At 41.5% G+C, this 22,083-nt stretch overlaps 1 protein-coding gene across 1 annotated transcript in view; it reads left to right on the plus strand.

The window, feature by feature from the left end:
• The window catches only part of CFAP58 (cilia and flagella associated protein 58), a 121,472-nt gene that overhangs the window by 50,701 nt on the left and 48,688 nt on the right, over window positions 1-22,083 (plus strand). The window contains exons 12-16 of the mRNA XM_046026605.1: window positions 504-695; window positions 12,747-12,908; window positions 13,846-13,992; window positions 19,727-19,867; window positions 20,630-20,853. Of these exons, the coding sequence (XP_045882561.1) occupies window positions 504-695; window positions 12,747-12,908; window positions 13,846-13,992; window positions 19,727-19,867; window positions 20,630-20,853 (866 nt within the window). The remainder of the gene's footprint in view (window positions 1-503; window positions 696-12,746; window positions 12,909-13,845; window positions 13,993-19,726; window positions 19,868-20,629; window positions 20,854-22,083) is intronic.

Raw genomic sequence — 22,083 nt, forward strand, 5'->3', positions numbered from 1 at the left:
AGGTACCCTGGAGTGAGATTTTGGATCATATGTTAATTCTAGATAGTTGCATTTTTAATGAGTGGGTTTTATTTTACTTTGTAATCAAAGCCCCGTTAGATGAGTAGGTTCAGTTGTTCTAGGCTCCCAGGAATAAGACTAGAGCTGGGATGGAGGTTATCTTTGGGGTTGGCTGGACCTGGACTCAAATCCTGGCTCTGCCACTGCCCTGTTGATTGAACTTGTAAGAAAGCACCTTAACTTCTGAGTATCAGTTTCCCACCCTTAAAATGGGAGCAAGATAGTGCTCACTTCCTTGGGATGTTGTGGTCAATTAGTGTACCTATGCCTGTGTTTGCCTTGTGCAAAATTAACAGACTAAGCTCTAAATAAGCTGTAGAGAATATGATTATTTATCGAAAAAACAATGTGTCTAATTATTTTAGGGATGAAACGGGGTATATTTATCCAGAAATCCCCACACGTTTTGAGTAACGTGACAGCTCTGTTGTCCTTATTTTTAGAATATGCTTAAGGCGGTCAGTGCGACCCAGAAGCAGATAGACCTGGTAAAGCTCCATGAGCAAGCCAAGAGGAACCTGGAGGAAGAAATCCAGAACTACAAAGATGAGGCTCAGAAGCAGAGAAAGATCATCTTTCAGCTGGAAAAGGAGCGAGATCGCTACATCAATGAAGCCAGTGACCTTACCCAAAAGGTAAGATCACTCCTTGATGATGTGAGTAGAGACCTTCTCTCCAAAGGTCACACACTGTAGCAAAGAGGATTGCTTCAGATCTGAGCTGGTGGTTTGCATGAGAATTTAAGAGGAACAATGTTGAGGGAAGAAAAGCTGTCCCAGGGCTGATCTGGGTCAGACTATGAAACAGACAAGGTCAATGCTTTGAGGGTCTCCATTTCCCCTTCGAGGCCCCTCCCCTGTTGCCCTGCTGTGCAATTTCCCTGTGTTGGACGCTTGGGTTCAGGGTGGTGGGGTGGTCAGCATCCCCATCTCTGTACCCTTTATTCTCACCCCCCACGTCAATCCATGAAACCCTTGTCCCCTCAGACTGAGGATTCCAACTACTTGTTAGGAGAAAGTCATCTAATTAAATGACCTCAAATTAAGATGTGAGTGACTGCTGGCATCAGGTAAATGTTCACACATTCTAAGGGCATTTTTATTTCCCAACTGTTGGGAACCTGGAAACCTCACCAGTGGTAGAAATTCACACATTGAGTAGCTAAGTCCCAGATCTCTACTTCCTGTGAACTGCGGAGAAGGGAGAGTGCTCATGGCAACGTCTTGAAAACGACTTCGGGGATTTCAGATCTGCTTTAACCCATTGTCTTAGCATTCAGCATGAGTGGTTAGGCTCTATCCCCTTCAGTGTATTCCCAGATGGCGTAGAACAGGTGGTTTCATGGTGTCAGGAGGCAGTGTTGGGGAATGGAGGACAGTTTTAAGTATGAGGCTAAGAAGAGGGTTTGGGAGAAAAGACTCGTTTAACGAGATCCCCCCCATTCCCTTGGCAAAATGTTATCTGCTCTGCGGTGTAAGCCCTCACTTTCATCTCCTCAGTGAAATCTAGTGTTTCCCAGAACTCTTGCGTGTTTCACTTTGTTTTGTTTTGTTTTGGAGTGGAATCTCAGGGAAGATGACAAGGAGGACAGCCAACATTTGAATTACAAACATTAAGAAAGAGGGAAACAAGCTTCAGTGTTAGGAAATCAGCTTCTTTCTGCTTCGACTAAATAAATGCTGAGCAGATGTTTGTAGAATGTAAGTTTGGACTGGGCTATGCTCAGTCTAGCCTCGGCTGAACGCGTCTTCCTTATAAAAGATTCCGCCTCCCCACCCCCCACCCCCAGCTTGTGATTCTCACAGCCCTGATTGGGGGCCATTGGAATACAGTGTGTTTCTTTTCTCACTTAATCATCTTACAAGCCCGGTTGATTGATTTCCTGACTCCCAGAAAACCAGTGGTCAGTCCAGGAACTAGTATTCTCCAATCATATGCTCCAGCCTGGGCTAGTCCATCAGGCTGCACATCTGTCAGCTTTGGCTGTAAGAAATAACCCTCAAATCTTAGTGGTTTATAGCAACAAAGATTCATTTTTAGCTTGAATCAATGGCCTTTGTGGGTCTGCTGGTGCCCTGCTTCATGTCTTCTTCATTCCACACTGATTCTGTTGGGATGTGCTGGCTTCTTTCAGAGCGAAAACAGGGTAATAGTGGACCTTATGATGCTTTCAGAGCTTCTGCTGGGAAGAGAAAGGCACAGGGCTTGTCCACTCATTTCCCCTCGGCCAAAGCAAGTAGCATGGCCAAGCCCAACATCCCTGGGTAGGAATATAATCCTAGTAAGGGGAGGCGCTGTATGCCGAGACAGGAAATGTACCTGAAGTGTGATCTTCCTGCTTCACCTTCCTGGTAATCAGTGTCCCTCCACCTCTGGCTGCCATCACACTATCGAAGTTCACTGTTAAAAATTCCAGTGTGATACTGGTATCACTCTTGGCCTTACAAACCTCACTTCTCACTTCTCAGCAACCTGGGTCCGTGCTTTCTAACATTTTTTTTTGCATCCTTAGCACATATAGAAAATATGTCTAGGGGTGCCTGTGTGGCTCAATGGGTTAAAGCCTCTGCCTTCCACTTGGTCATGATCGCAGGGTCCTGGGATAGAGCCCCTCATCGGGCTCCCTGCTCAGCGGGGAGCCTGTTTCCTCCTCTTTCTCTCTCTCTCTCTCTCTGCCTGCCTCTCCACCTACTTGTGATATCTGTTTCTGTCAAATAGATAAATAAAATCTTTAAAAAAAATAAAATATGTCTATAGCTTATGGGAAATAAGGGGGAAACTGTTCAGGGTTGGAGGGGACTAACTTAGGGATGCTAGCTGCCCTGGTCCCACCTGATAGAGTAAGTCAGTATTTGGGTGCATACCTATAATCCACACAAGACAATGCAATGGTATACTGTGATTTATGGGACAGAGTCCAAGCCCTTTGTTCTCCCTAGAAAGTCCTTCTTTCCCTTTTCTGCCTGGAAAATTCCTCTTTATCCTCAATATCCCGCTCAAAAGCTCAACTCCGAGCTCAAACCTGCTCTGACTCTCTTCTTTATGGATTTGTTTGTATCTTTGCAATGGTACTTACCATCCTTAGAGTAATTATTTTCTTTGCACATTTGTTTTTCCAACTTTACAGTGAGCTCTTGGGAACAAAGTTTTTATCTCATTCATTTCTTCATTTCTAGTGTGCCAGTAAATAGTAGGCACCAGTAAAGTGTTTGTTAAACAAATGGATAGATGATGAGTGGTAAAAAGGAGGCTGTCACTGATTTTAATATAGGATTATTGATTTTTCAGTTTCCTTGTAAAAATGTAGAGATACCAAGTTTTGCTGGTAACTGTTTTTCATAATTCTGATGTTTAACTTCACAAGATTGTATAATGTGTCACTAAATCATTTGAGCATAAGTTCTTAACAAATTCTTTATCAATTGTAATTTTTCTATTTCTTACTTAACCCCTGACAGCATGTATCAATTGCTACAGCAACCTGGGTCATCTCTAGACGACTTCTTCCTCCTCCTCCTCTTCTTCTCCTTCTTCTTCTCCTCTTCAAGATTTTGCTTATTTGACACACAGAACGAGGTAGAGATCAAGCACAAGCAGGGGAGTAACAGGCAGAGGGAGAAACAGGCTCCCGACTAAGCAGGGAGCCCATGTGGGACTCGATCCCAGAACCCTGGGATCATGATCTGAGCCAAAGGCAGACACTTAACTGACTGAGTCACCCATTTTAGAGAAAGAGAGAGAGAGAGGGAGTGAGCTCAAGGGGAGGGGCAGAAGGAGAAGGAAAGATTAAATCTCAAGCACACTCTGCAGAGCCTGACTTGGGGCTTGATTTCACAGCTCTGAGATCAGGACCTGAGCTGAAATCACTAGTCCAATGCTTAACCGACTCAGCCACCCAAGCACCCCTGGACCACTTATTAAGGACCTGCATGTCCTTTTTTTTTTTTTTTTTTTTAGGTTTTATTTATTTATTTGACAGAGAGAGAGAGAGAGATCACAAGTAGGCAGACAGAGAGCCAGGCAGAGAGAGTGGGGGAAGCAGGCTCCCTGCCAAGTGGAGAGCCTGATGTGGGGCTTGATCCCAGGACCCTGAGATCATGACCTGAGCCAAAGGCAGAGGCTTAACCTACTGAGCCACCCAGGTGCCCCTGCCTGTTCTTAATACATATAAGAAATATGTCCCTCCCCATATTTCTTTCTTTCTTTCCTGCTACACACACACACACACACACACACACATCTCATTCCCACAAACAGAACATTCCCTTTCCTGTACTCTATTTGATATCAGGGGCTGGGGATAATGTCAGGAAACTGATGTTTTCATCAACTTCTGGAGTAAGTATATGTTGTTCCAAGTTTTAATGCAGCAATTTCTTTTGTAAGAACTCAATCTATGGAAATAGAAGATATGCAAAGAGTTTTATAAAAGGATATCCTTTAAAATCAATTGTGCTACACTTATCTGATACAATATTATGTACCATAAAGACCACGTGTTTGAAAATATTTTTTAAAACAGGGAACGTGTTCAGAATATGAATCTGATAAAGACAGAATGCAAGATTCCTCCTATGGTTTGCACTAGTTTTATCTCTGTGCACAGGAGAAGGATTGGTATTCAATTTCGAGCTCTTCTTATTACTTATTTCTTAAATAGGTACCAAATATTTTTTGAAAGAATGAATGGAAAGTGTAATTAGAGATCTGAATTAACCACTCAAAGACTTACTTTTAGGTATTTACATTAAATTCTTCTTCACTAATGTATTTCTCATTATGGTTCTTACCCATTTTAAATTCATTTGAAACATGTTGCCATAACGGACAATCTTATCTGAGTTATCCTCAGTGATTTTAGCTGTGGGGGACTCGTGGCAGTGGTCTCTTCTGCCTTGTGGGCTGCAAAAACAGTGTCAACATTTGCCTTCTGGTTCTTTCTGTTTAGAGAAAGAAAATTGAACTCTCAGAGACCGAAAGCCCTATATTATGTTTTATTAATTTAACTTGGCATTTGCAAACGAGGAAGAAGATCCTTTTCTCTGCCAGAATCAGTTGGCTCAGAATCCTAAACCTTTTCTTATGTGCCTGTCTCAGTCAACACTTGCCATACTAATGCGGCATAATACACAACCACCAAATCTCACTGGCATGCAGAAATAAGCATTTTCTTCCTTCCTTCCTTCTTCCCTCTCTCCCCTTCCTTCCTTCCTTCCTTCCTTCCTTCCTTCCTTCCTTCCTTCCGATTTTATTTATTTATTTGAGAGAGAGAAAGTGCAAGAGAGAGCACAAATGGTGGGGAGAGGGATAGGGAGAGAAAAAGGGAGAAACAGACTCCCTGCTGAGTGGGGAGCCTGACATGGGCTCGATCCTAGGACCCCAAAATCATGACCTGAGCCAAAGGCAGACACTTAACCAACTGAGCCACCCAGGTGCCCCGACACTTAACTTCTCACACCTCTGAAGTTGGGTGGAACTTAGGTGATCTAGGTTAGGCTTGCCTGCACTTGGCTGGAGGCTGTGAGTTTGGTCTGGTTTTGCTCTACGTGTTTCTGGTCCTCTAGCATGCATGGTGCTCTCATGGAGGAAGAAAGGAAACAAAGGAGAAACCTAAGCACACAAGCACATTTCATGGCTCTCTCCTCTGACATCCCATTGGCTGTGGCAAGTCACATGTCCAACAGCAAGGGGAAGACTCTTCCCATGGAGGTGGTAGTGACAGAAGAGGGAGTGAATATTTGCAGAACCATAACATAATCTGGTAGAGAGATTCAGCGCTTTTTATCCCATGCTTTCTCCTCTGCTGCACTCAAACTTTCACTCTTTAGTTAAACTGACAGGCACCAGGAATGGCATTATAAATGCGGTCCACCGTATTTACTTAACTTCTGTAAATTCTGGGTGAAACTATTCCTGGTTAATCATTAAATCTGAGGCACATGTTGCATATTATGCACTTGGCTCATTTCAGAACCCCTCCTTTCTCATTCTAAATATTACACTTCTGGCCATTGCCTTTCCAGACATTTTATACACCAAAAAGCATTCTTTCATAATGAATCCTTACCTCCATGTTCCTTAGCTCTCTGCTTATTTGCTTATAACAGTGGCAAGCAAAACTCTCCTAGACAAAGCTCCCAAGAAATGAATAATAATGTGCTTTCGAGGGCTTACAAGGAAGTGAGGAAAGAAAGTTGATCAGAGAAGTATTGATTGAACTGGTACTTCTTAATGAAATGGAGCTCCTGTTTCTTTGGTCTTAATTTGAAGTTTTATACAGGGCATCTTTCATAGACAAATTATAAGCTTTTTGTGTTATTGTGAAATTACATATGCCTAGGGATTACTCTTTTCCTGCCCAACAGAATTTGATCCATAGAAAACTTGAATTTGTTAAGTGCTAGTATTATATAACATGACAGAATATTACCCTATCATGATAACCCATTATTTATTAAATGATAAAAGTATGATCTGCTAGATACTTACATGATGGTGCAAATATATGTATCTTCTCACTTAAATCCTCATAATAGCCCTTTGAGGTAGACATGATTATATCCCTCATTTTATAAGATAATATAATGTTATTTATTTTTTTAAAATTTTATTTATTTATTTGACAGAGAAAGAGCAAGTGCACAAGCAGGGGGAGCTGCAGGCAGAGGGCGAGGGAGAAGCAGATGCCTGTGGGAACTGGACACAGGGCATGATCCTAAGACCCTGGGATCATGACTTAAGCCAAAGGCAGACACTTAACTGACTGAGCCACCCAGGCACCCCTAATGCAATAGTTATTAAGAACAGAAATACAGTGGCGCCTGGGTGACTCAGTGGATTAAAGCTCAGGTCATGATCTCAGGGTCCTGGGATCGAGCCCCACATCGGGCTCTCTACTCAGCGGGGAGCCTGCTTCCTCCTCTCTCTCTGCCCCCCTCTTTCTCTGCCCGCCTCTCTGCCTACTTGTGATCTCAGTCTCTGTCAAATAAATAAACAAAATCTTAAAAAAAAACAAAAACAAAAACAACAAAAGAAGAGAAATACAGAGGTACCTGGCTGGCTCAGTCAGTAGAGCATGTGACTCTTGATCTTGGGGTCATGAATTTGACCTCCATGTTGGATGGAGAGCTTACTTAAAAAAATAAAATCTTAAAAACTTCCCAGAAACATAGATATTCCTCTCTAAATTTAAGGTAGAGAATGAGATAAAAAAGCAAGAAAAATAGAGAAGACTTAAAATCTCACATGCCTGGCCACATAGTTTTTTTGTTTTGTTTTCCTGAGAGAGAGTTTTTCAGTTTCATTATGAAGGTAGAAGCATTGTCAGCATTCAAATCATTGACATTGAGTCAGAAAAACTTATTGGAGGAGTTTATTATACTGATATTTCATCAAATGTAAGTTAAAGGGCTCCAAATTCAGTGACCTACTTTCTTATCCTGCCTTAGTTTATGTGATGTTTTGACTATGCTGCAGATTTCCAGCATGCATTATTGATTTTTTATTTCACTCTTACTTCTATTGGCAGGTTGTTTTAACAGAAAAAGAAAAGGTAGTAGGTTATAAACTGGGACTATACCCTCAGACTGCTCTGTAAGCATTTTCTGGGTTAGTCTGAAGTGGGCTTCCGAAGGCTGGGGTCTCCAACTCTCCAGCTCTAACAGAGATTTTCATGTTTGGATATGACTTCTCTCATGAGTTGGTTTGAGGTATCTAAAGTATAATCAGTTAATTAAGCTCCAGCCCCACAGCTGGCATCCCACATTCTCTGATACGCCATTTTCAACAGGGGACTGTTGACTAAAGGTTTTGCTCCTACTTAACACCCCACACATTTCATGAATTTTCAGGATTTGACATTGGTTTGAATGATTTCCATTGAAACAAATTGAGTTCTGACACTTACAAATAAATTGCTTTGTAGATTGTCTTTTCCCTTAGTTTCAGTATTTTTTTTTTCATTGTCATTTAACTAAAATACCTTTGATCTTCTTGGTATCATGATGGGTTCTTATTATTCCCAGCTTCAAGAATCCAGAAGCAAATGCACTGTGATTTCCGGCACTGTTGTGTGCACAAAGATTGCCCCTACTAGTTGGATGCCCCCAAAAGAAATGCCCTTGGCTACATCCTTTCTCTGGAGTGTTATTCTGTCTATGCAAAGGATGATTCTTGTTATAACATCTCTCAAAGTGATTGAACAAGCAATTTTTTTCTTTTCTCTGATGTACTGCTTGATATTCTGAATGCTGATGATGCTGTTCAAAGTATTTTCAATCCATTCATTTCACTGAGCCCAAAGAAGTGTGATCATGTCCATAGAAAGGCTAAATTTCAGTGGGAGATAGTGCCTTTCTTTTTTTCTTTTCTTTTTTTTTTGTAATTAAACAAATACCAGATCCAGTAATAGATATCTTATTTAGGTTTTACATTTATTTTATTTTTTTTAAGATTTTATTTATTTATTTGAGAGAGACATAACACAAGCAGGGGGAGTGGGAGAGTGAGAAGCAGGCTTCCCACTGAGCAGGGAGCCCAATGTGAGGCTCCATCCCAGGATCCTGGAATCATGACCTGAGCCGAAGGCAGCTGCTTAATGGCTGAGCCACCTAGGTGCCCCTATTTTTTTTTTTTTTAAGATTTTATTCATTTATTTGACAGAGAGAGAGAGAAAGCACAAACAGGGGGAGCAGCAGGCAGAGGGAGAAACAGTCTTACTGAGCAGGGAGCCCTGCATGGGCTCTATCCCAGGACCCTGGGATCATGACCCAAGCTGAAGGCAGATGCCAAATTACTGAGCCACCCAGGTTCCCACACTTATTTCTAACTTATACATTTTAGTTATTGGTGGTGGTACCTTGAAAGACTGCCTGCTACTCATTTTTAAGGATTCTACAGATATGGAGCAAAGAAATGGTGGGAAAAGTAAAGGGGTTTCCTTTCATTTCAGATCTATGCAGATGCCTATTCTCTAGACCTCCTTGTTTCAGATTTTCTAATTTTGTTCCTTCTACGCCCTCAACCAACCATCCAAACCATTTCTGAAGTCTGTATTTATTCTTACTTTGGGCTGTTCTCTTTCCACACAAAGTAGATGATCTCAGTTAATAATGATAGAACAGTAAAAGCATGTAAAAATACTTTGTACAAATCTAGTGGCATAAATTAAAAAAAATTGGCTGAATAGGTAATTCTCTCGAAAATATGTACATACATCAATGTTTAACTTGTAGAGAAGTAGTAAACGTAGGAAGATCAGTAACTATGGAAGCCACTAAAGAAGTGGAGGGAGAATTAACTCCAACACTCACAGGGCCCGATAACTTTAGAACGGAGTTTCTTCGAACCTTTGAAAATCAGATAAGTCTCAGGCTATGTAACTTCAGAAAAAGTTACTGCTCCTGCACTTTGCATTTTTTTGGGTAATACTGATTGACATTCCAGCACTGATATATATAACCCATGCCTTTTGCAGGGATAATGAGTAAAGACTCTAGGCCTGGGAGAGAGCTTGGGGTCCCATGTGAGTCCTTGGTTGGGATGGCTGAAGCATAAAAAGGAAGAAGTAGTTTCCATAAATTGTGCAAATCCCAAATATCAATGGCTTACATTGTACATGTAGGACCATCCTCAGAAGGTACCATCCATTAGCCTTCCAGTGTTTGCTTCTCCAACACCCAATACATGTCTAAGTTTCCTGGTTCTGTTTATTCCTTGATTACCCATTGTGTGGTGGAATCACTCCCTAGAGGTGTACTTGAGGGCGGGGAATGTGTCTTACTGTTCTTTACATCACTAGTGCTTGTACAGTGCCTGCCAGGGAGAAGTCCTCAGTACATGTTTATTGAGCGAGTGAGTAAATGGGTGAGTGAATGAATAGGTGAACGGAAATGTTCTCTGTTCGCTTTATGAAGCTAGCAGAAACCTTGATGTTGAAATAGAATGGAAAAGAAAGTTATTGACATCGATCACTTGTGAATAGGTATGCAGAATCCTAAATGAGATTCTAGCAAACCAAATTCAACAGTACATTAAAAGAATCACCCAGTATGACCAAAGAGGGTTTATCCTGAAACCGCGAGGATAGTTTTCTATTAAGAAATTATTGCGGGCGCTATGGGAATGTAAAGTGTTACAGCCATTTTGGAAAGCAATCTAGCAATATCTATTAAGGTTGAAAATACATATGTCTTTTGAGCCAGATAGTCTGCTCCTGGGAATCCATCCCAACAAGAAGCGAACGCACAAGTACATCAGGACACATGTACCAAAATGTTTAGGGGAGCAGGGTTCAGAGTGGCAAAAAAGTGGAAACGAAGCCAATGCCTACAGAGGTGAAGAGCCGAGTCTGTGATGGCTCAGCCACACGGTGGTGTGCTCTGCCACCCCGAAACAGAGTGCATTAGAGATGCTCCCCATGATCCCCCGAAGTACTACTGAGTGATTAAAAAGCAAGGCGCATACAAGCATATATAAAAAGATCACATTTGACTAAAAAGTAAAAACAAAACGCAAAAAGCAAGACAAAAGGAGACAGACAAATCCCTGTGTCTGTCTGTCTACTGGTTGAGGAGGTGTGGATAGTATTACTTTCTTTGACTGAGATTTCCTTCTTTGTAAAATTGGGTTATTCATAGCGCACACCTCGTAGGGGTTTTGTGAAGATTAAATGAGTTAATATATATAGGACGCCTGGTACATAGAATGTGTCTCAGAACTATTAGCTGTTATGCCAGAAGACTTGAACTGAATATGGGGCAACTGGGTGGCTCAGTGGGTTAGGGCCTCTGCCTTCGGCTTCAGGTCCTGATCTCAGGGTCCTGAGATCGAGCCCCGCATCGGGCTCTCTGCTCAGCAGGGAGCCTGCTTCCCCCTCTCTCTCTGCCTGCCTCTCTGCCTACTTGTGATCTCTGTCAAATAAATAAATAAAATCTTTAAAAAAAAATGAATTTGTAGAATCCAAAGGAAAATGTGGATGAACACACACTAAGTTGCTAACCTGGTTGCTTTATGGGTTGATGAGGGGTTGATATGGGTAGAAGAGAGAAGGAAAGTCCCAATAAATAAGTAAAAGAAAAAAAATATTTCACGCTGATGTGTTTATTTAAAATGATGGCACATGGGGCTATGTATAAAGAAATAAAATTAAAATACTTGTAAAGGGAGTCATTTATTAATAAGTATATCAAATCAATAGGTGTAATAAGAAAAAAAAATGCTACAAAATAATACATGCCCAAAGGGCATTTACTATGATTTAGTTCCATCCCTCCTTAAATGTGTCTTGGAAAATTTTGAAAGTTGTTTACTTAAAGATATAAAGGATAATCGGGTGCCTGGATGGCTCAGTTGGTTGAGCAACTGCCTTCGGCTCAGGTCATGATTCCAGAGTCTCAGGATGAAATCCCGCATCGGGCTCCCAGTTCCACGGGGAGGCTGCTTCTCCCTCTGACCGTCTCTCCTCTCATGCTCTCTCTCACTCTCACTCTCTCAAATGGATAAATAAAATCTTAAAAAAAATATAAAGGATAAATATATTAAACACTAGCTATTGTTACCTCTGATGGCAAAACTTTAGAACAGGGTTTTCTTGGAGTGTACTAATTCCACAGGTGGAAGAAAGGATTCCGTAGGTCAGTGATTTGGGAACGTGCTGCTCACAGGTAGCCCACAGTTGAGAATAGGAGCATGGCAAAGGTCTAAGTACTTTTTGACCGTTCAGTTCTAGGTACAATGCCTCTTCTTGAGAGGAACCTGCCCTGGCCATGTTAGTGCAAGGACCTGCCTGGCCTTCTGTTCTGTGTTTACCCCCTCCTTAAGCTGTAAACCATTAAGAGAATGTCACCGTGATGCAGTAAAACTCTGAAGAATTTTCTCCTTGTGTGTTCCAGCTTTTATCCAGATCATAACTCCATTGATTCAATCAATGCAAAAGTTTTTCTTCTTAAGGAATTTTCGAAGAAGTTTGTCCTTAAAAATCAATTTCTGTGGACACTGCAGCTGAGAGTCATGATAATGTAATTTCAGCTGTATGGATTGCTTGTTGAGAAGTGTTGGCTCGCAGTGGAATTCTGTGCCTCGGTTTTTCATACTTGCAAAAAACAGGCAGTTATTCTCACATCTCATCTTGCCTTGAAGTGTTTGGTGCACAATGGAAGGCATTTTTATGAAGGCCTTTGAGTTTCCCAGATGGAGCGAGTTTGACATTGGCGAGACAGCGTTTTGATTGCTATCGATGTCCAGAGGCCCCTTTTCTTTTTCATGGTTAAATTTCCAAAGCTATGAGGGTGGCTAAACAGCTAAGTTATTTCTTATCTTTCTTAGTGTTCCATGTGAAGATCTGTTTAAACTGGTGCCTTTTTCTTTTCTCTTTTTTGCTGGGTGGGTGTTTGGGAGAGGTTTTCAGAACTGAAAGAATTTCTTTATTTTTTTTTCTTCTTGTGATCACAAAATAACTGTGCTAAGCCTTCACGCTTGGGCAGAACTCTAGCATAGATCAAATGTATGTTTGCCCCTAATCAGCTGGGCTGAATTTCTGTGTTGTACCGCAGTGATTATAACCACAGTAAGATTTTCTGATTGTGAGCATTTCTACCAGCTACCCTTAGATCAAAATCTCTGTTTGTCCGGAACTGATAAAAACAGATTGGCTCTTTAACCATTTAATATACTTCTTTCTTCTCCAGGTCCTCATGAACATGGAAGACATAAAAATCCGTGAAATGCAGATTTTTGACTACAGGAAAAAAATCGCTGAATCAGAGACTAAGTTAAAACAACAACAGAACCTGTATGAAGCCGTGAGGTCAGACAGGAATCTGTATAGCAAAAATCTGGTTGAGGCTCAGGTAAGAATGTATTTAGTCTTTACGTTTTGACTCCTCCCCCCTTCAGGGTTTAAAGCAGTTTCTGTTTTCCTAATGGCAGAATTTAGAACAGGGCAAACCAGAAATCTCATGGAATTCACCTGAAAGAGAAGATCAGTTTGTGCTGAACTATCAGCTTGTTTGAAGTGGAAATGACACAGCTTGATGGGATGTGAAGATCATGGTCCTGCTTTTAATTATTAGGAAGAGTTGTAGAATTGCCATTCTCCTGTTTCTCATTTTTAGAACTGCTAATAGCCACCATGACTCAGAGGGGAGCAGCATGCTCTTGTCATTTAGTTGCAGATCTTTGCTTTGTGACCTTTTAGTTACAATGTTTGTTGTGGGGCCAATTCCTCCCTCGTAAGACAAGGGATAAAGCGTGTGTGTTGTATGTGCATGTTTGTTGTATGTTATGTGTAGATGCTGTGTTTGTTGTATGTGTTGCATGTGCCAAGTGTGTTGTGTTGTATGTGTTGTGCGTGTCACATGCTCACGCACAGTGTGTATTTTATGTGTTATATGCGTCTGCTGTGTTGCACCTGTGCAGTGTTGCGTGTTGCATGTGGCATGCGTGTTGCGTGTGTTGTGCATTGTACGTGTCACATGTATGTCACGCGTGTCGTGTGTGTTGTGCGTGCTGTATATATGTATTGTGTGTTTTGTATGTTGTGTGTGTGGCATAGTCATTTTGCATACTTTGTGAATATTGCATGAGAATATTTTGAGAGTTAAGGCTAGGAAGGACTCGGAGGTTGATGGGCACCAGATACAAAGGAATAGCCCAGTGGTAATTGTTTAGGGGACCACTATTTGGAGAGAGCCTCCCTTAAAAGCTCTTGCATACGGATGGAACTTCTATACAGATGGTGTTGTCTATTTAATTCACTTTTGAACATTTCTCCTTTCATTTTATTAGGATGAAATAACAGAAATGAAGAGAAAATTGAAGATTATGACCCATCAGGTAGATCAGCTGAAAGAAGAAATCTCAGCCAAAGAGTCAGCCCTTGTGAAGCTGCACCTGGAACAGCAGCGGATAGAAAAGGAGAAGGAAACTCTGAAGGTACCGAATTGGCAATAAAAGTGGCGGTGGCAGGAGTCTGTCTGTTTGCCCCCCCCCCCCCCCCCGTGGGGCAGGCTCCGCGCTCACTGAAGGAACAAGGAGCGGGGAGAACACCAGAGGAACCACAGGAGGAGCCGCACCCCCTCCAGGGCAGGTCTCCTTCTAGGCAGTGCTCCCAGGTAGAAGGGGGGAAAAAGGCCGGTGGAGACGCATAAGCAGCTATTTCACCAACTGCTGTCATCCCATCAGCAGAAGAGAACCCAGCACGTTGGCAGTGCCCGAGAAGTCCTGGGAATTGCCGGCTTGCCACAGGCCTTTTGCATTTACAACTTGCATCCAACACCCATGCCCAAGCTAAGTTATTTCTTATAATAACACCCAAACTCCTCCCTGGGCCTTCCATAAGGTGCTGCTGGCAAGACCTTTTGTCCCGCTGCTCCTAATAGGTGTTTGCTTTATGTGCACCTGACTTTTCTGCCTGCACTCACCTTAGCCCCTCCTCCAGGGAATCACCTCTGTCTTCATGTTTATTCCTAAGACATACCCTTTTAAATTTACCAACTTGGCACATCATATGTCTACTAGTATAAAGACATTTTCCCAGAATACATACCAAATAATTGTACCATTTCAAATCCTCGAACGAAATATGTTTTATTATACACATTCACTAAACCTCAAGTATTTTTCTTTTCCTATCCAAGCCAATAGATTTCCCTTTTAATCCATTTGACCAAGGAGTTAAAAAGGAACTAAGGGTTTGCAAGTATCACTTTCACTTGGGAAATGTATATGCAGAATAGTCATGGGTGTTTATGAACCACTTGGAGGAGGTCTCTATAGCAAATCAGAGACTGGGTGTCTTGGTTTCTGCATATTAGTTTTCAAAGATAGTTCCTGTCTTGAAATTGTGTAGCTGGTGTTGGACAGCTTTAAAGCCAAATTTCCTTGATTCCAAGATGCCATAGATTGAAATATGCACTCTCAATTTCATAATAGGTTTTGTCAACTTAATGATATGTCTTCATGGAAATAAAACTACTACATGAAATCAAGGCACATTTGGTTTGAGAAAGATTAAAATATAAGAAAAGTGTCTTTACAGAAAGGACATGATAATTGATATTTACCTGAGACTTTCATCTCCCCACTCTAGCTTATGATAAGAAACGAATCAAAAATCGTGCATTAAAATTCATTTTCATATAAAGAAATATAAATACATAATTTTAAATTAGAAAATATCCTGCATCTTTGCCCCTATTTTCCTTGTTTGAAAGAATAATTTTGTAGATGATAGCAAAGCCTGTAGTGGGATGAGTCTATTTATCATTGAATGAATCTGAAGAATCTTATTATAAACATTGCTTCACCATGGGCCGCATGGACCCATGTTAGCAAGGCTTTAGAACAACTCTATTTGGTCATCTCTTTGTTTTTATAGGATGACATCAATCTTCATCTCTTGCTTTCCCAACTAATGTTCTTTTCAAAAGATTGTTACCCCATAATGGAGTCCAAGGTAGAACTACCCGCCTTCTTCAAAATTCTGCTTTAGGAAAAGCAATGTCCTAGGCAAAAGATCAGTTATTCCTAACTCCCTAGAGTTTGACTTTGGTTAATATTTGTTTCAATTATGCCTTCCATCATCATGCATATATAGCTCCAAAGAAGCATCATAATAAAAGAAAATAAAGGGCAATAGGGCTCTGTTTTTTGGTCCCAAACCAGTAGAACTGGCAATGGGTGAACATGGAAGATGAGTTTAAAGGGCTTTTGCCCTAGAGAGCTTGCTCTAAGTGGGGAGTCCTAGGTCTGGAGAGCTTGGAGCTATCTATTCTAGAAAGATGATTGCTTTGGACTTAATGTGAAACCAGGATGACTTTTTCCCTCACATTTCCCATGGAGGTAAGAATGAGGAACAGAGAAAGGATGCCTGCTTGATTTATTATTTGAGGTTATCCAAGGGTGACTTGTAATGGTGCTTCGACTGGATAATTTTGGCCTATCATGAAGCTTGTCTGACATTCTTTAGAAAAATATGACAGCTCAAATGTTGAGTTCCAGCCTCTTGACTTTTTTAGCCTCATATTTGAATCACAATTCGCACAGGTCTCTGGATATCATGCATCTGAATTTCGCAAACCAAAACCCTGGAGGGAAGGGCAGATTTTCTAGTAACCTTGCTCCAAGAGACATTTAGCTTATTATTGTTGTGTTCTACAAAGCTCTGTGGGCACGGAATGCCTCTGGAAGGGCAAGTCCCCTCCTGCATGGCAGACCATGGGACACCTTTAGACAGGACTACTTCTCCAGATGACAAACTGTTGTCCTTAGTAGATCATCTTCGTCCTCATTCATTCCCCTCAGAAGAAAGCTCTTGCTCCTTCCATGTTTCTTTTCCTCTCTCAGTTGCTAGCAGGCTCTACTGACTCCTCAGTATTCTAGACATCGTCAGCACATTATGGTTATGACAGAATGTCAATAGTCCTCGTAGATATTGCCGCATGTGCGTTCATCTGCCCATTCTGTCCCAGTCTTGTCTCATCAGCGCTGACGGAGCCATCTCATTTGGAGTGTCCTAACAAGCCCCTGATTCTGCCTCATCACCTCCAAATCATCCCACATCACTGTGACAGCACTTTGATTCCTGGTGAATAATTCAGCAGCAGATTCTCTCTGTCCAGAGCCCAGCATCACATTAGCACCTGGCTTCAGGGCACCTTATCCTTTTACTGGGATGACCTGGATGGGAGCTGCCACAGAGAGAGAGGGGAAGCCCAATTATTCTCATGGTTGGAAAACTTTGGGTGGTCCTATTTGTTTTAGATGTAAACAGATGGTTTCTCTGACACCCAGTGAATGTCGGGATCATGTACGAATGGGTGAAACACCTGTGTGTATGGTTCTTGAGTTGAGGTGTGTCCCTACAGCCATATTGGATGATATATATTACGTAAACCCCATCATAAAAATAATTGTGGAGACAGCGACTAAAGAGTGTGTCCTGTGAGTGTATTACTACTTCATACCACCAGCAATGCTTTGAGAGATGAGGATACCTCAGGTCCCCTCTAGAACATTGTTTGATGGGCTTTTGGGCACAGAGCAGTTACCATCTCTCCTGGGTGAGACAGCTCAGATTTATAGCTGCTAAATGCATTAGACTCAAGGTATTTTGTTGATGTTAACATTTGCTGCCATAGTCTAATGCCACATCTTGTTTACAGCCCATAAATTTATGACATAAGGAGACCACTCAGAATTTTGATATATTATGAAAAAAAACCACACACACACAGAGCGATGCCAAACGCGTGAATGGTTTTACATTTCAGACAGATACTTTTACACACCGTTGATTGCATTTTAATATAACGCGGGTTTCATTTTGTTCTGCTGATGGATTCTGATCAGCTCTTGGCACTTAGGAACAGGGAAGTGAACGTTGCACATCTGGGAAAATAAAAGTCGTATTAAAGAAAACATGAGCCACGCAGGTATTTTATGGCTGTCTTCACTGCCACCTTAACCGATGATAGAAAGGGAAAGGCTGGTTCTTTGCTCTCTTTCCCAATAGGCAATCCCCCAAAGTGGTAAATACTAGACCAGATCTTTTCTCAGAAAGCCTTTCCTTTCGCTTATCCCCAAACCAAAACATATTTCATGAATGAACGAACCAAACGTCATAAAAGAATCCTTTGATTTCACAGCAGCCAGAGGCATTTAGTCTGTGACATTACACGTCTATTACTAGGCGTGCAGTATCTTCTACTATTTGGACAAGATTGAGGTATGGAATTCATGGCTCTTGGTCTCCATGAGTCTGACCCAACTCAAGTTGCGTCGGGTCACAGGCACTAGCAAATAAGATGTTTTCTATCATCCTGGTCAACTTTCTGGGTGGGGGTGGGGGTGGTCACAATACTTCCTTGAAGGAAAAATGTATTACTTTTTTTACCGTCATTTGTCTACTTGCAGGCCACTGAGCAGTTGGAGCCTTAAAATCATCTTGTCATCTCCCTTGTGTTTGCAGGCATGGGTGAAATCAGAGCTCTCTTCTTTTTCTTTGAAAAAAAGCTTTGTTTCTTTTTCTGCTGGCCTAGTCTGTGATAAAAACCTGTCCTTCCCATGTGGGCGCGGAACCTCTCAAAGACATACTCTTCTTCCCTTTAATGAGAATACTTCTGCAGCTCCTTCTTTCATACTCTGTACGGTGTGTGGCATATAAAGCCCTTCCCTGTCTGGCTCTTCCCTACCCCACACTCCAATAACCAGCCACACCGGATGCTCGGCTGTATGGTGGACATACTTTACAGTTTGCATGCTTGTCTGGTGGATGCCTTCCCCCAACACAAGCCTCTTCTCTTAGGAAATATCTGTCAGTTGCCAAGGGTCTCGCTCTTTCTTCCCTCTAACCCCTAGGCAGGCAGGAATTAGAAACTCATCCCTGGGTACTCCCATGTCCTTTTTTCCCACAGTAAATAACATTTCCACATTGTAACATAGTTGGTTATATGTGCCATTTCTAATGGATGATGAATCTTTCAAGACTTACTTTTTGTATTTTGCCTGAAACAATTGGGTGGTGCTAGCCGCCCCTGCTAGAAATCAAAAGATTCCACAGGCTTTGGAATCAAAAGATCTGGAGTGCAATCTAAACTCCGCTCCTTACTAGCTGTGTGACCTTGGGCAAGCGAATTTGGTTTTCTTTGTCTCCTACACATTGTATTTGTAAAATGGGATGAGAGTAGCTATGCAAAATGCCCAGTGTCGGGTGTTGTGCAAAAAGAATGAATACTGTTACGCTGAAAAAATAAATAAAATGGAAAAAAAAAAATGCCCAGTGTCATGCCTGAGATACTGTAGGTCACACACATACTCGTGGGGTTGAAGTGAATGTGTCCTTTGATGAGAGGTATTTTCCTTCTGAAACTGACCAGTCCATGGCACCTCATCCCCATCACTCTTAAAATTCCCATGTAACCTCAAGAGCTTCAAGATCTGAACTCTTCCAGGAAGTCTCCCTGACAACCATAGTCCTCTGACCTCCTGTAACATCAGTACTCTGTCTGTGTGCTAATAAAGATATTGAAAAATCACTGCCTAGAATTGTTAATATTCACATAATACTTGTATATCTTATCTTCTCATCTAGATTGGAGGCATCTGAGGAATAGGTACCACGACATCTCTTCTGTTCCATCGAGACATTTTCTAAGATAGACACTTGATGTTCTCTTTGCTAATTTAATCTTTTCTTGCAACAGGCTTTATCTTTATAGTTGATGTGCTGTTTGTGTTAGGACGATTACAGGAGGTAGTGCATACAAAGGCCATCCCCTGTCCTCACCCCTGCATCCTCCTCTGCACTATTCTTTGTGAAGTCTCACCTTGTTTAGCTGGGAAGAGAAGAGCAGCTGAATGCCAATGAAGCCTCTGCTATCCGTATCTAGAAAAAGGATGGAAATTCCTCAAGGGCACAACTCATAGAATAAACATGATCACTGTAATGTGCACTGTTGTTTCTTTACAACACTATTGCAAGGCCTGTGTGTGTGCATGTGTGTGTGTGTGTGAAGCTGGTTTTGCTTGGGAGAGTGATCAGACCACGCTAAACGAAACATCAGGGGGTCAGTGTAAGAAGAACAACTGTGCATCTAAATCTGGGCCCGACGTCCAGGTCTGTACTGCCACAGAGCGAAATCTCTCTGTATCTCTCATTCTTTGTCAGGCCGAGCTGCAGAAGCTAAGACTACAAGCTCTGGAGACCAAACACTTCATTGAAAAGCAGGAAGCGGAGGAGAGAAAACTCCTGCGAATCATTGCTGAGGCTGATGGGGAGAGGCTGAGACAGAAGAAGGAACTAGACCAGGTAGGAAACTCTCCTCACCAGACCTGCAGGTCTCATCAGCAAACACAACTGTTTGCTTCCACTTTTCATGAATCCTCATTCTTTTCTAGGCTTTGCATTCCTTCTTTTGGAAGAACAGCAGTAGAAGCCCATCTTCTGTTGATTACTTATGAAATAGTCACTCCTTATTCAAGTCATATTTATGAGCACTTACTATCCTCTAGGCATTGGGGATGCCCTGGTCAATGGGAAAATAAGGTCCCTGTTCTCAGGGAACTTACATTCCAGTACAATATAATTGCTCACATGTAATGGCAATGAATAATTATATAATTCTGGAGTTCGGAACGCAAATGCATAATTAGGGGGTTAGAAACTTAAATGCTTTCAGAGATTTGGCAGGTTGAAAAAAAGAGATTGATTAGTGTAAGACAGTAAGGACTGGTGGAAACAGGCAAGAGCTAGCCCACCATAAAATCATTCAAAATCTAACATTTATAAAATAATGGGTTGGGAAAAAAAACCAAACACCCAGAGGCCAAGAAATGTGGGATGATGATGATGATGGGATTTGTTGTACTCTTTCTCTTTCTGATGGGACTGCAAACACATGGGAGGAGCTGTGCTGAATGTCTAGCAGGATCTTTCCAGTGCCCTGCCCACTAGATGCCTAGTACATATACATGGACATTTGAGAGATCTTTGACAGGATGAAAGAGGCTGCCATAATGAAAATGAGACTTTTTGTTTCCCTAATGGCCATGCTTTTCCCTATCTTTCTAGGTCATCAGCGAGAGAGACATCCTCGGGTCTCAGCTTGTCCGGCGCAATGACGAGTTGGCTTTGCTCTATGAGAAGATCAAGATCCAACAGTCTGTGCTGAATAAAGGCGAGAGCCAGTACAACCAGAGGGTGGAGGACATGAGAATTCTCAAACTTGAGATTAAGAAACTTCGCAGAGAGAAGGGGATTCTTGCCAGGAGTGTGGCTAATGTCGATGAACTCAGGTAATAATAATAATAATAACAATAGGTTATGTTGATGAACTCAGAGGTGAGGGCACTATGGTCTCCGGGGAGCTCCTGAAATGACCTTATATGTTCATTGCTTGTTGGTTGTGGAAGGTCTATATCAGGTTGTATAAATCAGTTTTCTCATATGATGAAATTATGAGCAAATAATGAGAACAACTTTTCCATAATTGAGAATCTACATTGTGCCCATTCTATGTCACCAAAAGAGTGAACTTGTTTGTCCTTAAGGGAATATAAGTGAGTGCAAAAAGATTTTTTAGAAACGTATTCTGGCTTTTAAAAAAAGAAAATTGGGGCACCTGGGTGACTCAGTAAGGTAAGCCTCTGCCTTTGGCTCAGATCATGGTCTCAGGGTCCTGGCATCGAGCCCCACATTAGGCTCTCTGTTCAGCGGGGAGCCTGCTTCCCCCCCCTCTCTGCCTGCTTGTGATCTCTCTCAGTCAAATAAATAAATAAAATCTTTAAAAAAAATTAAAAAAAGAAAATAATAAAAAAAAGAAATTTTAGGACAGATCACAGACACAAGCTAGATACAATTCAGAAAACCATTTCCTCCAATGAGCTTTTCAGAATTTCTTTAAGTAGGCAGCATGCAAGCGATCGAGCAGCAGTATTTAAATTTAATCCTGGTAACATTTGCACATCTTTTTCTTGGAATTATATACAGAATGAAAAGAAGGGAAAAAATTTAATTTTATCACTATTTGAAAACTCTGTTTCCTTAGAAGGCGGCCAAATTTTATATCTCACTCTTGATTTATCTTCTGCAGCTTTCACTTTAGCTTAGTGGGCCTTCTTCTGGCTTTAAATCTTGTATTATACAAGATCTACTTCCCCTTTGGGAAAACATCACCATGTTTTATATAGGCAATTGCAGGAAACCAAATAAGAGGCCTGGTGTTGTCTCCGGAGCTGTCCTTATTCCCTGCGGACTTATAGATGAACAGTATCCTTGACCACCTTGGGACAAGGACACGGGCCGCATCTGCTTCTTAAATGAATTGAATTAGAAGATAGTTTTGATATTTAGATGCAGCGATTATATTCAGGAATAGCGAGGGAAGTTGCCACCATCAAGGATGGATCAATACTTTTTATTTTTTCTAGAGTTGCTTGTATTTCAGATGATGAAAGTAGAGCAAACTCACTGTAGAAAATGTGGGGAATGCAGAAAAAAACATAAAGGTGAGATTAAAAAATCAC

Source organism: Meles meles, chromosome 13, assembly GCF_922984935.1.
Source record: "Meles meles chromosome 13, mMelMel3.1 paternal haplotype, whole genome shotgun sequence".
NCBI lineage: Eukaryota > Metazoa > Chordata > Mammalia > Carnivora > Mustelidae > Meles > Meles meles.